Raw genomic sequence first — 14,641 nt, forward strand, 5'->3', positions numbered from 1 at the left:
ATTTTATTTAAAAGAGTTAAAAATTATAAAATAATTCTTTCCAGGTTGCTGAAGCTCATTGCCCGGAAATTAATTGCGTCGTTAATGTAATTTTATAGAGTTCTAATTAATATTTTTTAATTTTTAATTTCCTAAAAGACTGCCCAGCAAAACGAGTTTCGTAATCAGAAAGGTAAATTATTTTAACACACGGATAGAATTAAATTTTAATTTAAATAATCGAAGCATGGGGCTTGATTTCTACCGGCTACGTAATTTACTTGTGCGACAAGAAATACATTCACTACAACATCCCTGTAAACGTCATATTTTTATTTAAAAACAATTTAATTTAAAAAAAATAGGTGACCCAAAGTGACGCGTATTTGAACTGTTGCAAGATGGGTTTAAAGCTGGCCTCGATCGCCACAATAGCAGACCTTCATTGCGTCAAAGGAAACTTCTGTATAAATTAATTTTCACTTCACAAAAAAAAACTCCGCTCCAGCAATTTATTAAAAATTACAGGCGAGCAGCTGACGTGGGTGGCGTCGAGCATCAACGGCAGTCTGTCCAATCCGCGGTGGTGCACAGCGACAGGCTCCTACCTCCTCAGCGACCTGACGCAGAAAATTCCGCTCCCTGGCCAGGGCATCGATGCCATCAACATGAGACTCAGCGACGGCACCGCCATGTACGACAGGGCGTCAAACTTGAGATGGGCTTTGTGTGTCGATAAATGACATTAAAATACATTAATTCCAGTAATAAATTTCATAAAATAAAATATATTATTGACTTTAGAAACAGAATTTATATTAATCCAAAAAACTGCTGACATTGAGTATTTTAAATAACATTAAATAACAATAGCAACCTGGAAGGTATAGTTTTGGAAAATTCTCCCCGTTTGAAAATTGGTGAGAAATGGACGGATCCGCGGATTCCCGTCCGAAGGTAACGTGGCCTGCGGAGGGCGCGGGCGCCACCAGCAACGCGGGCGACCTTCTCGCCGCCCTCAACCAGCAGGTCGACCCTGGAGAGGACCCCAGGAACATCGTCAGCGCGGAGGGACAGCGCCGGAAACTGGCTAATGACTTGCAGGTCAGACAAAAAAATCATTTAGATTTAAATTCGTTTATAAATTAATTTTCCTTTCCTGTTATCAATAATTTCGACTCCAAATTCGATCTTCTCAGGGTCGAAAACCTGAGAAACGACACCAAACTCGATAATATAAGACAAATTTCCTAGCTTAGCACTCAGGGTAAGACCCTGATTGTATAATTAAACGATTTCTCGTTTTTGGAGGTGTACGAGCGTCAGGTGGAGGTGATGAAAGCGATGGTGGGCAACCTGGGCGAGGTCGCGAGCGGCAAAGAGGCGGCCCTGAGCAACCTGAGGGCAGGCGTGCGCGCGTTGAAGGACGCCGGCACCGCCCTGGACGGGCTGGCGTCGCAGCTGCGGCGCCAGCGGCACCTGAGCAGCGAGGAGGAGCTGGCGCCGCTGCGCCGACAGCTCGACGACGACGCCTACAACGTCGAGCGGCTGCGGCAACTCGTCGCCTCGTGCAAGAGCGACGTCGACGGCACCACCAGCGCCATCGCCGCGCTCAAGGAACGCACGGCCGACGAACTAAACGCACTCAGGTACGCAGATGCCATTGAGTATAGATTTTAAATGCTGGAAATTCGATTTTTCTTGTGCTTAATGAACAATATTTTGAGCTATTTTAACGAATAATAAGTTCCTTCCGATATTGCTCAAAATGTCGATTTTATTTATACAAATTTCAGCTAAAATTGTTGATGCAATAACTTCAATTTTTTTTTTAAATGAAAGCAAATAAAGTACAACTTTTTTAACAACAAATGTGGAAAATGTTACTTGGTTGGAGGTTAAAAAAATTGTATTAGTTTCTTTGCTTTGAACTCGAAAAGGAAATAATTTAATTAAAAGCAGCTATGATATTATAACGCTCATTCAAACATTTATTGCTATACCAATACAATAAAGATATACAGTAGCACTACAAAATTTTATTAACCTTGTTTTTCTTAAAGTTGCTTGCCCGTTCTGCAGGCGAACAGGAACTTGGCGAGGTTGGCTTGTCCGAACTCTCCGAAGTTGTAAAATATTTCTGTTCGTGAACACGTAGGGAGTCTGAAACCCTCGAATTCACCCTGCGAATTATAAAATGGTGCAAAGGAATGCCTTCCGATAGGTTTTACGATGACCCGAGTGAATTTCGGGAGAAAGGCGCAGGCATTCTTTATCAGACCGTTTAATACTTTAAACAGTGGAGGGATGCCTGCTTCGTGTCTCAGAGAAGGGTCGAAGTGAATTTTTAAACTCTTCAACTCGCCAAGAATCTGTCCATTGGCGATCAAATTAGAAATTTCCTTCAGGACATCAAGTTCGTCATCCTCGTTTAAGGTCAAAGTGACCTTTTCCAGTTTAGGTGAAAAGAGAAGGTGCAAGAGATGATTTCCGTTCTTTCTATAAACATTTTTTTGATTAGAATAGAGTCAAATGAGCTTCGTTCAATCTCTTACAAAATTGGAATTTCCCATTTCAGCTCCTTTAGCTCGGCAAAGGTTTGTGTTGGCATCAACGGCTCGTCAGAAATAGTAGGTCGACCAAAAAGAGTGAGCTTTTCTAATCTCTTGCAACGATTCATGATGTCTTCCATACGAAACTTGAAATTATAGTTCGCAATATGAAGTCTCCTTAGATGCAATCCGTAATGATCCAACAATCGGTTAAAGTTCTTTTCCGATGAAAAAGAAAATTCAAAATAAATACTCTCTAGTTTGGAAAAATGAAGCAGGGTATCGATATTGTGCTCTCTGGAATCCGAACTTTGAGGCAAGCCAATCTGAAATAAACACAGATTTATTCAAATATAAATAATTGGTATTAATAAAATATTTTGGCGAAAACAGATGTAATCTAATCTCGTAACCAATGTTTGGTGAAACGTTTTTAACAAAAAAAGGCGGCGAAAAGGCAAAAATTACTTCCGCGGCTTTGAAAAATCGCGAAAAGTGGCTCCTGGACCGATCTCAAGGAGGGCTACCCTGAAAAAGGTCATCAGGACGAGACAATTCGTTGGAAACACGGTGACTTGAAATCCATAAACTCATTTAACTATTTAACAATTAAAACCATAATTTAAAGGATTGACGAAAAAGCTAATTTTCAGTCTTCAAACTTGACTGTTTTTAAAGATATTTTGGAAAGTTTGTGCGCAAAAGAAGTGTGCCTTGAGACGAATCGAACGTTTTCTCTCAAACAAACCCCTCTATTCGTCCCTCAATTTTCAAAATGCTTTTCACTTTTCAATTTTTATGTTTCATTGGTAAAACTAATTCGGTTGAAATTAATCTTTTTGTTAATGATTTTCTGTGATCATAAAGAAATCGATTTTCCGCACGTCAGTGTCTAAAAAAGGTTGTATTTACCGTGAGATGCCTCACTTCCGGGAAATGTTGGTGAATGGGCAGCGTGGTTGGATAGACGCACAAATTCATCAACGAGGAGGTTTCCGAGGGCAGTTTCAGTGAGTCAAAATCAACAGGTTTGATGGTAAAATCCAAGTAGTTCAACAATCGGACCCTCGGCAGGTGTTGAATGCAAAAGCGGATGAGTTTTCTGCGTAGTTCAAATGAACGTACAGAAAAAAGAAACACTTTCAAACGAGAAAAGCTTCTTTTGAATTTGTCGGTCGAGAATTCCAAGAGTACGTTATCAATCGTAATGTCGACGTATTCCAATAACTGAAGAGTTTCGCAAATCTTCATGAGATCAGAAAATTCAACTCGCAACGACATTGAAATCTTGAGCTTTTTGAGCTTGCTGAGACTGCAAATGGCTTCAATTGAGGCTCGATCCAAAGTGTGGTAATGATGGATTAGTATTTTTGTCATTGCATTTCGTCCGTTTATTATCAGTGACTGAACGTTCGGAGCTTCAGCTGCAATCATCTGTACAACCTGAGAGTGAGCCAATTTTAAAAAATTAGAAGAGAATATTAATAACATTAATTTACCCTCGTAAGTTGTTCATGGAGGATTTCTCGCGGACAAAAGGACAAAAGCCCGTCGAGCTCGATTTCTTTCGTCTCTGAACTCAGCAAAAAGGAAAAATCCTGGAGCTTCCTTTCGAAATTTGGTTTGCTATCCCCAAACGCACCATCAAACTTCAGGCTGGTAAACTCGCGCAACACACTATCGCGCAAACAAACAGCTGAAATTTGGTATAAAATTTTAGGTATAAATTATAAAGGAATAAATATTAGATTAATTTACGCAGAGATTTTAGTTTCCTCCCGTATTGTTCATGTTCTTGGTAGAAATCAAGATTCTGCATGATTTTTCGTCGTGAAAGCTCGACCAAACTGCATCTTCTTGATATATTCAGCAGTTTCCTCTCGAATAACATTAGTTTCTCCTCGTCATTCATGATGAATTGTCTTTTAGACATAGATGACAAAATTGTTGAGCCAACGCGTCAGTGAGAAGCTAAAAAATTCAAAATAATTAGAAATTGAACACTTTTAATTGGTCAAGGGACTAAACTCAATCTCAAATTTCAACCTTTAAGAAATTATAACTTCAATAACATGTCCACATTCGATTTTACTTAACCTTATATCAAAAAGACCATCACCCGAAAGTGCAGTAGTGTGTGCGGTACGTGGTATAATTATAGCAGCAGTTCTCGTGACAGACTGAAGCTCGGTCTTTCTGGTCGTGGTATAAATATATATTACGACAACGCACCGCTTCGGCCTGTAATTATTACGCAAGTACGCCTCGTAAAAATGTTGTTGTTTGTTTTGAAAGACTTGTTTCGTCATCGAAAATATTTCCAATACATAATGCTTAAAAAACAATAGTGTGTGGAAACGTTGATTTGAGCTTTTATGACGAAACACATGTTATTTTTTTTGTATTGTAAAAATAATTATACTTTACCTTCAGGTATTGCTCAATTTGTCGATTGTTGATGCAATAACTCGAAATATGTTTTATTTAACAATAAAAGCGGTGAAAGAACAACTTTTTTTTAACAACAAATATAGAAAATGTAACTTGGTTGGAGATAAAAAATTGCATAAGGTCAAACAAACTCGATCAAGCAGATTGCGTCGTAAAAATATATTACGACAAAATATTTGAATTTTTACGTGTGCGTGAATTTTTATTTCCATATTGGCGGGCCAAAACTGAACGTTCTTCCTTCAAGGTTCCTTTATGTTGGGGTACCCTGAAAAAGGTCATTTGGGTTTGTCAGGTAAAGTCTGAAAAAAACCTTTCCAACGAGAGGTCGTGGTCGACGATACGATGAGCTGTGGAATTTTAACAAAATAAAAACCATTTCGCGTTTGGACGTATTTTGCTAATTTGACATTTTTTGCAAATTTCAGACCCCTAAATCTTGGCCGTTGGATGTGACACTTTGGTAAAACTTTCTGACAGGGGCTATCAAAGTGGTAGAATGGAAGGTGCCAACACTAAAAGCCCAAAAAGTCAACGCGCACCCCTTGATTTTACTCCCCAATTTCCTGTCGAGACGTAAATCGTTCAAAATTTAAAAATTGCTTTAATTTTTGTATGGCACTGACGGACTTGAAACTCGGTTTCTTTTCATTTATGGAGTCAATCCATTAGAAAATCCTATAAATTTAAATTACCGGACAATTTCCATGTTAATCATAAGGAGGGAAGGTTGGCAAAAAGGCTAAATTTCGGACTTTTTTAAATTTGTATAATATTTTTTCCCCTCTGACGTATATACCCTCGTAAAAAATATCTCAGTTTTTCAAAAAGACAACAAATTTTGACAATTCCCGTTCGGCAGGCTGGCGTGACCTTTTAGTTTTGAATCAATCGTCGCTCCAGCCCAGTTGCTTCACGCTCTGTTGAATTTTCGCCACTCTCTGCTGCAGCGCCGTCTTCAGGTCGTCTGCTTCAGCGTCTGCCCCACTGAAATCAAAATAAAATATTTTGAAAGTTAAAAATATAAGAGAGCGCAGACCTGGCGTTGGCGTCGCTTTCGTCGGCGTCCTGGTCGACTGGCAGGGCGAATTCGGAAGGGACGACGCCGAGTTGCTTGAGTTGCTGCCTCAGCTCGTGCTCCATTCTGCTGCGTCTGGTCAGTGTGCCGCTCAGGGAGGCAATCTCGAGCTCCACCTCTGTCAAAGAATATTATAAATCAGGGTAAAACACACATTTTTTCTGTTCACCTTTGACCAGGGCCTGGAGTTCTTGGTCCCTTTCGTCGACCACCTTGACCGCTGCCTCGGCGTCGGTCAGTTTGAGTAATAGCGCGAGCTCCCTGGACCTGAGCTCGTGTTTGGCCCTGAGCTCGTCGAGCCTGGCGTGCATGAAGGGCAGCTCGCGGTTGGTGCGGACGGCGAGGCGCTGCACGCGCGCCTCCATCAGTTCCAGGTCGACGCCGATGCCCTGGCCGATCGACCTGCAGCTCTGGTCCAGTTCGTGCTCGACCCTGGCGTAGAAGCGGCCGGCCGAGGCCGCCTCGTGCTCCGCGGCCGCCCTGGTCGCCTCCAGACAGCCGTTCAGCACCTGCAGCTCTTCGTTCAGGGCCGCGCGGCGCCGCTCGAGCTCCGCACGCGCCCTTTCCGTCTCCTCCTCGGCAGAACGCAGCAGCGCGCAAGAGCTTCGCCGAGTCGCCGACAGGCGCGCCCCCATCGCCGCGTATTCGCGTGAAATGCTTTCTTTGGCCTCCTCCAGCTTCCTGCAACACCGCCAAAACGCGGAAATTTATTTTTCTGTTGATTGAAGGCTGTATTTGACGTAGTTTCTGAGCTTAACAATCGATTCCTGAGGGTTGAATTAGATAAAGTGGATATTTTTTGTCCAGCGAAACGTGCGAAATTTTTTCCCGCCAAAACAATATGAATCCGAGAAGTGCGCATGCGTCAGAGCTGGCTGGATCTGAGAAAGAAGTCATTCGTTCAGTTGGTCTCTCTGCAAGTGCTCAAACCAGCTCTGACGCATGCGCAGTTCTCACATTCATATTTTTGGCGGGAAAAACATTCGCACATTGCGCTGCACTTTTTGGTCGGAAACAAATTCCACTTTACCTAATTCGACCATCAGGAATCAATTGGTGTGTTCAGAAACTTCATCAAGATGGTCTTTAAGAATTTAAAAAAAAAAAACCCGAGCATTTCCCGTTCGTGGTCTGCTGTTTGGGCGATGACACTGTCTCGCAGCTCGCGCTTTTCAAGGCAGGCGTCGATGAGGCGGTGCGTCTCAAGCATCAGCTCCTGGTGCCGCTTCTCGAGGGATTCGCGCTCCTGCTCGGCCTCAGCCAGGTCACGCGTCAACCGGCACTTGCGCGTCTTCTCCTCGGACATCACCTTCCGCAGCTCGCCTCGCTTCACCTGACAACCAAATTCCACCATCTCAACAAAAACACTCGGGCAATTTTGATTAAATAAAAAAAGGAGATAATTTATTTAATAAATGGAGTTTTCTTAAAAATACTGTCTTTGATGAAGATTCTGAGCTCACCAATCGATTCCTGAGGGTCGAATTAGTTAGAGTGGATGTTTTTCCCTCCAAAATGTCGAGCAAGACGTGCAAACTGTTTTTTCCCGCCAAAAATATTTGAATGCGAGAATTGCGCATGCATCAGAGCTGGCTGGATCTGCTCAGTTCTCGCATTCGTATTGTTTTGGCGGGAAAAAACGGTTCGCACGTCGCGCTGCACTTTTTGGTCGGAAAAAACATCCACTTTACCTAATTCAACCTTCAGGAATCGATTGGTGTTCTCAGTAACTTCGTAAAAACCGGTCTTCTTAAAAGACTGACCTGAATGGCGGCATGCTGTTCAGCGTACTGGGCGGCGTCGCGTTTGTTCTGTTGGCAGCGCTGTTCTAAAGCGTCAAAGTTGTACGCCCTGCGCAGTTTGAGGTCGTCGGCCTCGAGCTGCTGTTGCTCCCGGTGAATTCGGGCACGCTCGTCGGCTAGTTTTTGAAAATCACGCTTCAGGGCCTCAACCTCGTCGTTGACGTCCTCGAGACGACGCACCTGCTCGCGCCGGCGCTCCTTCCACCGCTCCTTCTCCAAACGCGCCTGCTCGTGCGCACGGCGCGCCTCCTTCAAGCGCAGCTCCCCCTTCTCCACCTCCCCGACGTAATTCATCCTGAGTATTTTTTAAGGGATATTTCTTTAGTACGAGTCAAAATACCGAATTAACGGAATTCCAGCGTTTAAATCTCTTTTTAAATGTCATCTGCGTACCTGAGTGCGTTTAGTTCGTCGGCCGTGCGTTCCTTGAGCGCGGCGATGGCGCTGGTGGTGCCGTCGACGTCGCTCTTGCACGAGGCGACGAGTTGCCGCAGCCGCTCGACGTTGTAGGCGTCGTCCTCGAGCTGTCGGCGCAGCGGCGCCAGCTCCTCCTCGCTGCTCAGGTGCCGCTGGCGCCGCAGCTGCGACGCCAGCCCGTCCAGGGCGGTGCCGGCGTCCTTCAACGCGCGCACGCCTGCCCTCAGGTTGCTCAGGGCCGCCTCTTTGCCGCTCGCGACCTCGCCCAGGTTGCCCACCATCGCTTTCATCACCTCCACCTGACGCTCGTACACCTTCAAAAACGAAAAATCGTTTAATTATACAATCAGGGTCTTCCCCTGACGTTACCCTGAGTGTTAAGCTAGGAAATTTGTCTTATATTATCGAGTTTGGTGTCGTTTCTCAGGTTTTCGACCCTGAGAAGATCGAATTTGGAGTCGAAATTAGAAATAATAGTAAAGGAAAATTAATTTATAAACGATTTTAAATCTAAATGATTTTTTTGTCTGACCTGCAAGTCATTAGCCAGTTTCCGGCGCTGTCCCTCCTCGCTGACGATGTTCCTGGGGTCCTCTCCAGGGTCGACCTGCTGGTTGAGGGCGGCGAGAAGGTCGCCCGCGTTGCTGGTGGCGCCCGCGCCCTCCGCAGCCCACGTTACCTTCGGACGGGAATCCGCGGATCCGTCCATTTCTCACCAATTTTCAAACGGGGAGAATTTTTCAAAACTACACCTTCCTGGTTGCTATTGTTATTTAAAATAAACAATATTATTTAAAATAACAATAAGCACGAGTTTTGGATTGTTGATCAGCAGATTATTGGATGATGATAAATGAAAAAGGCTCTTTTATCGTTGCAAAAATTATTCTTGACTGTTGCGCTTACCTCGAACATTTCTTTTATTAAATAAAATCATGTTTAGTGCTGGAAAGATCGATAATTTTACAGCCTTGAAGAAGATTCAAGCTTTAAAGCAGTATTCCTTACTAAGCAGTGGGGTTAAAAATTCAGCTACTTCTCCTGCGTCTCCGAAACTTTCTCAGTTTCCAGTCTGGAAGGAAAACCATTGCAAAAATTAGGCTGTGCTGGGTGCAGCACAGCGGAAGGCCAAATTTTCTCTGGATTTTCATCCTGACAAACAACGATACCAACTAATTCTTGTCCAAGACAATGAGCCTATTTTAAATTTTAAAACGCGCAGAGAAATTGTGTGCATAGCTAATAATATAAAATATAATTTTCCTGATGAGAATGAGTCGCGCGTTTTATTTTCAAATATCAGAAAATAACACGTTTTCACGTGATTGAATTGTTTTATACTAATCGCGTTTCACCGCAAACATTTGTTTTTTAAAATAATTGCCGTAATTAAAGCCTTTAAAATCTAATAATAACATGTTTTCCCGGCATTCTTGCATAACAATCAGAGGTTGGAGCAATGCATTTTCATGGGTCATATATACCGCGACCGAAGTGACAGAGCTTCAGTCTGTCTAATTCTACCATCAAGAAGTAAAACCCCACACCCTACACTTTCGGGCGAAAATCGATGATAAAAGGTAAGTGAATTTGAATTTTGTGGTGCAAGTCAAAAGTATTAAACGATTGAAAATTGAGATTAATTTTACTAACTTGATTAGTTAAATTGTATTAGTTCTTATAATTATGATTAATTTATTAGCTTTCATTTGACGCGCTGGCTCGACAATTTTGTCAGTTATTTGTCTCAAAGACATTATTTTCATCATGAATGACGAGGAGAAACTGAAGTTATTTGAGAGGAAACTGCTGAATGTATCAAGGAGTTGCAGTTTAATCGAGCTTTCACGACGAAAAATCGTGAAGAATCTTGATTTCTACCAAGAACATGAACAACACGAGAGGAAACTGAAATCTCTGCGTAAATGAATCTATAATTAATTTCTTTAGCAATATATACCTTAAATTTAATAACAATTTAATTCCAGCTGTTTGTTTGCGCGATCAAGTGTTGCGCGAGCTGACCAGCCTGAAGTTTGATGGTGCGTTTGGGGTTAATAAACAGAATTTCGAAAGGAAGCTGAACGATTTTTCCTATTTGCTGAGTTCGGAGACGAAAGAAATCGAGCTCGACGGGCTCATGTCCTTTTGTCCCGAGGAAATCCTCCATGAACAACTCACGAGGGTAAATTAATGTTAATATTCTCTTTTCTTCTATTTTATTTAAAATTGGCTCACTCTCAGGTTGTACAAATGATCGCTGCTAAAGCTTGGAACGTTCAGTCGCTGATAATAAACGGACGAAATTCAATGACGGAAATAGAACATATTCACGGCACTTTGGATCGAGCCACACTTGAAGCCATTTGCAGTCTCAGGAAGCTCAAAAAGCTCGAGATTTCAACGTTTGTGGATATTGAATATTCTGATCTCAGGCAGCTTTGCGAGACTCTTCGGTTTTTGGAACATGTTGACGTCAGGATTTATGATTTACGTAAATTGGAGTTCTTGAATATTGACCAATTTAAACGAAGCTTTAGCCGTTTGAAAGTGTTTCGTTTTTCATTGTCGCAATATGGTTATGCCACATCACTGAAGCGTTCGTTCATCGAACACATGCCGAAGCTTAGATTGATGGAGCAGCGGATTCGTTACGGTTTCATCCTGCCTGATGCTATTGACATACAAAATCTACCCTCGGAAACCTCCTCACTGATGAATTTGGCCATCTTATATCCATCCACGCCACCCACTCACCAGGTTTTCCCGGAATTGAGGCATCTCACGGTAAACACAAAGATTTTTGGACGCTGACGCGTGGAAGATTGATTTTTTTCAGTTTTCTATAGAGTCAATTAAACTATTTACGATCGCAAAAAATCATCAATAAACGTTAATTTAAACTGAATTAGTTTCGAATGAAATTATAAAAGCATCTCGAAAATTAAGGACCGTTAAAAGGTTTTTTTAGAGACCAAATGTGCGCGTGGTCCAAAAATAAACAAAAATTGCGATTCATCTCATATGGAAGATAGCCTTAAAATAAATAAAGCGTAAAATAGCCTTTTCGGCACATCCTATTCCCTACTATTACTATTAGCTACTTTTTAACAACTTTTCGCGAATTTCAAGGCCACTGACCGTTTTTAAACTGTGTTTAATCGTCCAAAACTTCGTTTTAAAGTGGAATGATAGTGATTTTTTATTTAAAAAATGAAATTTTATGCAAAGTTACCCTAACCGACCTATTTTTTCCCAGTACTTCTGACCAAAAGTGCCCCAAAATCCAATTTTTCGAATTTTACCGGTTACGCCCTCTTTTTTTAGCATAGGAAATTAATTGCTTCCGGGGTGAGAAATATTGTGAAAATTTAATAGTGAGAATATAAAAAATAGTAATTTTGAGTCTTGAAAGAAATTTTATATTTTTTCAAAAATTGCAGATTTTCAAAAGGGGTCTGTGTTTGGCTTCATTAAAATTCAACTGTTCATAGTAGCGTTAAATACTGCCTAATTCAGAAAGCTGATTAAATTTCCAGTTTTTCCCCACTCAGCAAAATTTTCTCAAATTTACCATTTTTGAAAAAAATTCGTCTGAAATTTTCAGATGTCCGTTAAAGAACGTTTAAATTTTTTTGGGAAAAATCAAAATGCCCAAAATTAAGTTAATTTATTCAAGAATCATCTCAGAAAAAATGTTTCTTTCATTTTAATAATTTCAATGATTTTCAAAGGCAAACTCGGACCCTTATGGCTATCAGAGACTGCGTATAATACAAATAAATTTTTATTGATTTTCAAGCACAGATTCATTGGCTACCATGTGCGAAAATTTCAAATTTTTGTGATGATGAAAACGGAATTAAAATGATAATTGAGTTACGCGCCGGCCACCTTCTGTAATGCAACCAGAAGCGACGGCGTGAAACGCCTCCTCTGTTGGCCAGCAGCGCTGGGCGCTGACCAATCAGATTGTTTTTACCGATTTTCTCCGAAATTTACAGTGCTGCACTACGTTTTCTCGCATGATTTGGAATCCTCTCATCGAGATCTATCGGACAGCCAGAGTCTTTTTTTGGGGAAATGCGGAATATCAGAGAAAATCGCGATTATACAATTCCGTTGAAAATTCTCCAATTAAAACAATGCTAAGTTTGAGGTCGATTTTCTCGAAAATGGTGCCTATGTATTTTTTAACTGTAAATGGTTTTTAGGACCAAATTTGTATGTGTGTTAAAGGATTTTGCGGGGAAATTCACCATAATTCCTCTTTAAATGAGCAATAATTCAACGGGTTGATGGATATCTAGTCACAAGATCTCAAACGATCATGTCGGTGATCCCTACCACCTGATAAACTCCCCCAACATTGTTCCAGGCCAGGAGCCACTGTTCACGATTTTTCCGACGTTGCCTTAATTCTTGTCACTTCGCATACCCCTTTCACCAAACGTCAAGTGTGAAGTACTTGTAATGGAGCAAAGAGTAAAACCATATTCGGCATTATTTATATTTACTCCACTTATTACTATAATTAAAATCATATTGATATAAATGACCTTCTTTTAATTTCAGATTGCCTGTGGCTGGAATTCGGAGCTCAATATCGATACCTTGCTTCATTTTTCCAAACTAGACAGTCTTGTAATATATTATACTAGTCCTACAAAAAATGTCGTTTACAAATTGTTGGATCATTACGGGTTACGTCTGCGGAAACTTGTTATTAAGAGCTTTTATATCGATCTACGGTTGGGAGAAATTTTTAATCGTTGCAAGAATTTAGAAAGGCTCGCTTTGTATGAAGCTACTTTTTCTGACCTGCCGTTGAAGCCAACACAAACCTTTGCCGAGCTAAAGGAGCTGACGTGGGCCATTCAATCTACGTAAGACATTGAAGCAAACTAATTTTACTCTATTCTTATCAAAATATTAAATTTATAGTGAGAACAGTAACGACGGCCACCATCTCCTACACCTTGTATCTTCACCTAAACTTAAAAAGGTCTCTTTAACCTTAGACAGGATGACATGTACCGTCCTTGATGCCCTGAAGGAAATTTCAAATTTGATTGCCAATGGACAGATTCTTCGCGAGTTGGAGAGTTTAATAATTTACTTCAAAGATTTTAGCGACGAGGAAATCCGCCTACCACTCTTTGAAGCAGTGTTCAGTCTGATAGCAAATGCCTGCGCCTTTCTCCCGAAATTCACTCGGGTCGTCTTAAAACCTTACTTGAAGGAGGACTTTACACCAATTTACAACTCGCAGGGCGAATTTGAGGGTTTAAGCTTTATTCAAGATACAAAAATTGATTACTACTTCAGAGAGAGTGGACAACCCAACCTCGCAAAGTTCCTGTTCGCCTCCAGAGCGGGCAGGCAATTTTAACTTTTTATTTCTCTGTTGGTAAACAATTTCATCTTTGACTATGAAATATAAGAGCTATTGCGGCCAAAATTAAAATTGTGGACAGAATTTCAATCTAAAAAATGGAATCGAAAGATTTATCCCTTAAAGGAAAAAGTGAAATTTTTCCGCAACAAAGTTATCCAGCTCCAAAGTGAAATTCACAAATTCTGCTAATTAATTCAAGCCTTTTAATATAAATAACAAATCTTTATGTGTTGAATAAATATAATGTTTACTTGTAAACAATATTTTAATTTAATAAAATCATTGCACCCTTATTAAAAATTAAAAATATTTCAATAACAAGAACTTTTCTATCCTATAGTCTTCTAAGTAATTAGAAACGCTTTGAGGCTGAGGAAAAAAGACCAAAGAGGACGCGGCTGCTGAGGAAATGTCTATTTTTCTTCACAATAGAACACAAGCTAGAGGATTGACAATTGTTTAAAACAATAAATTTATTTCTTCGCTGAGAAATTGGGCAGCGGTGCACAGCAAAAGATTTTGATCGATTATGATTTTTGGTCGGATATTTTCCTTGAATATGCTCACTTGGACGCAGCTCGTGTTTTTCAGCGGTTTTAAATACCTTTTCGAAACTAATATCCTGCCTCATTTTTTAACAATTAACCATCGTTAAAAATTTATTTCGACCCCAGCGAGAAATGGTAGAGCAAGAAGCAAAAATGCTCTGCTGGAGAAATTCCAATAGTAATTAAATGCTAACAATCATTCAAATGTAAATGGCGAAAATAATTTATTTTCTTATTTAATGCATGTATATAACAACATAAAAAATATGTTTTTCCTGATTTAAGTATTTTTTCTTGTTAATGCGTTGTTAAGTCATTGATTATATTTTTCTCCAATCGATTTTGAAAATAATTTCAACTTTCGTTCATGAAACAAAAGTCTTTCAAATCTGAAAATAAACTATTTGCCTCGTATT

At 40.6% G+C, this 14,641-nt stretch overlaps 3 protein-coding genes across 3 annotated transcripts; 1 reads left to right on the top strand and 2 right to left on the bottom strand.

The window, feature by feature from the left end:
• Positions 1–881: 881 nt before the first annotated feature.
• LOC135937373 (uncharacterized) lies at positions 882–1,659 on the top strand. The gene is made up of 2 exons (XM_065480523.1): positions 882–1,083; positions 1,291–1,659. The coding sequence occupies exons 1-2, from the start codon at positions 907–909 to the stop codon at positions 1,657–1,659; spliced, it is 546 nt and encodes a 181-aa protein (XP_065336595.1). The 5' UTR covers positions 882–906.
• Positions 1,660–5,781: 4,122 nt separating this feature from the next.
• LOC135936106 (centrosomal protein of 83 kDa-like) lies at positions 5,782–7,387 on the bottom strand. Its single transcript, XM_065478797.1, has 4 exons — positions 7,170–7,387; positions 6,230–6,741; positions 6,022–6,178; positions 5,782–5,969 (listed from the first exon to the last, which is right to left on the bottom strand). The coding sequence occupies exons 1-4, from the start codon at positions 7,364–7,366 to the stop codon at positions 5,870–5,872; spliced, it is 966 nt and encodes a 321-aa protein (XP_065334869.1). The 5' UTR covers positions 7,367–7,387; the 3' UTR covers positions 5,782–5,869.
• Positions 7,388–7,763: 376 nt separating this feature from the next.
• LOC135937374 (myosin-14-like) lies at positions 7,764–9,021 on the bottom strand. Its single transcript, XM_065480525.1, has 3 exons — positions 8,812–9,021; positions 8,256–8,593; positions 7,764–8,157 (listed from the first exon to the last, which is right to left on the bottom strand). Exons 1-3 carry the CDS (start codon positions 8,986–8,988, stop codon positions 7,764–7,766), a joined length of 909 nt encoding a protein of 302 aa, XP_065336597.1. The 5' UTR covers positions 8,989–9,021.
• Positions 9,022–14,641: the final 5,620 nt, after the last annotated feature.

Source organism: Cloeon dipterum, chromosome 2 (genome assembly GCF_949628265.1).
Source record: "Cloeon dipterum chromosome 2, ieCloDipt1.1, whole genome shotgun sequence".
Taxonomy (NCBI): Eukaryota; Metazoa; Arthropoda; class Insecta; order Ephemeroptera; family Baetidae; genus Cloeon; species Cloeon dipterum.

What these genes read in the sequence shown, in the direction of transcription:
- LOC135937373 (XM_065480523.1), top strand. Translation starts at nt 907, where the DNA reads ATGGACGGATCCGCGGATTCCCGTCCGAAGGTAACGTGGCCTGCGGAG. An exon ending in AACTGGCTAATGACTTGCAG is followed by an intron (nt 1,084 to 1,290) that starts GTCAGACAAAAA and finishes TCGTTTTTGGAG; the next exon opens with GTGTACGAGCGTCAGGTGGA.
- LOC135936106 (XM_065478797.1), bottom strand. Translation starts at nt 7,366, where the DNA reads ATGTCCGAGGAGAAGACGCGCAAGTGCCGGTTGACGCGTGACCTGGCT. An exon ending in CACGAACGGGAAATGCTCGG is followed by an intron (nt 6,742 to 7,169) that starts GTTTTTTTTTTT and finishes GCGGTGTTGCAG; the next exon opens with GAAGCTGGAGGAGGCCAAAG. An exon ending in GAAAGCGACGCCAACGCCAG is followed by an intron (nt 5,970 to 6,021) that starts GTCTGCGCTCTC and finishes TTTTGATTTCAG; the next exon opens with TGGGGCAGACGCTGAAGCAG.
- LOC135937374 (XM_065480525.1), bottom strand. Translation starts at nt 8,988, where the DNA reads ATGGACGGATCCGCGGATTCCCGTCCGAAGGTAACGTGGGCTGCGGAG. An exon ending in AACTGGCTAATGACTTGCAG is followed by an intron (nt 8,594 to 8,811) that starts GTCAGACAAAAA and finishes TCGTTTTTGAAG; the next exon opens with GTGTACGAGCGTCAGGTGGA. An exon ending in GACGAACTAAACGCACTCAG is followed by an intron (nt 8,158 to 8,255) that starts GTACGCAGATGA and finishes AAAAATACTCAG; the next exon opens with GATGAATTACGTCGGGGAGG.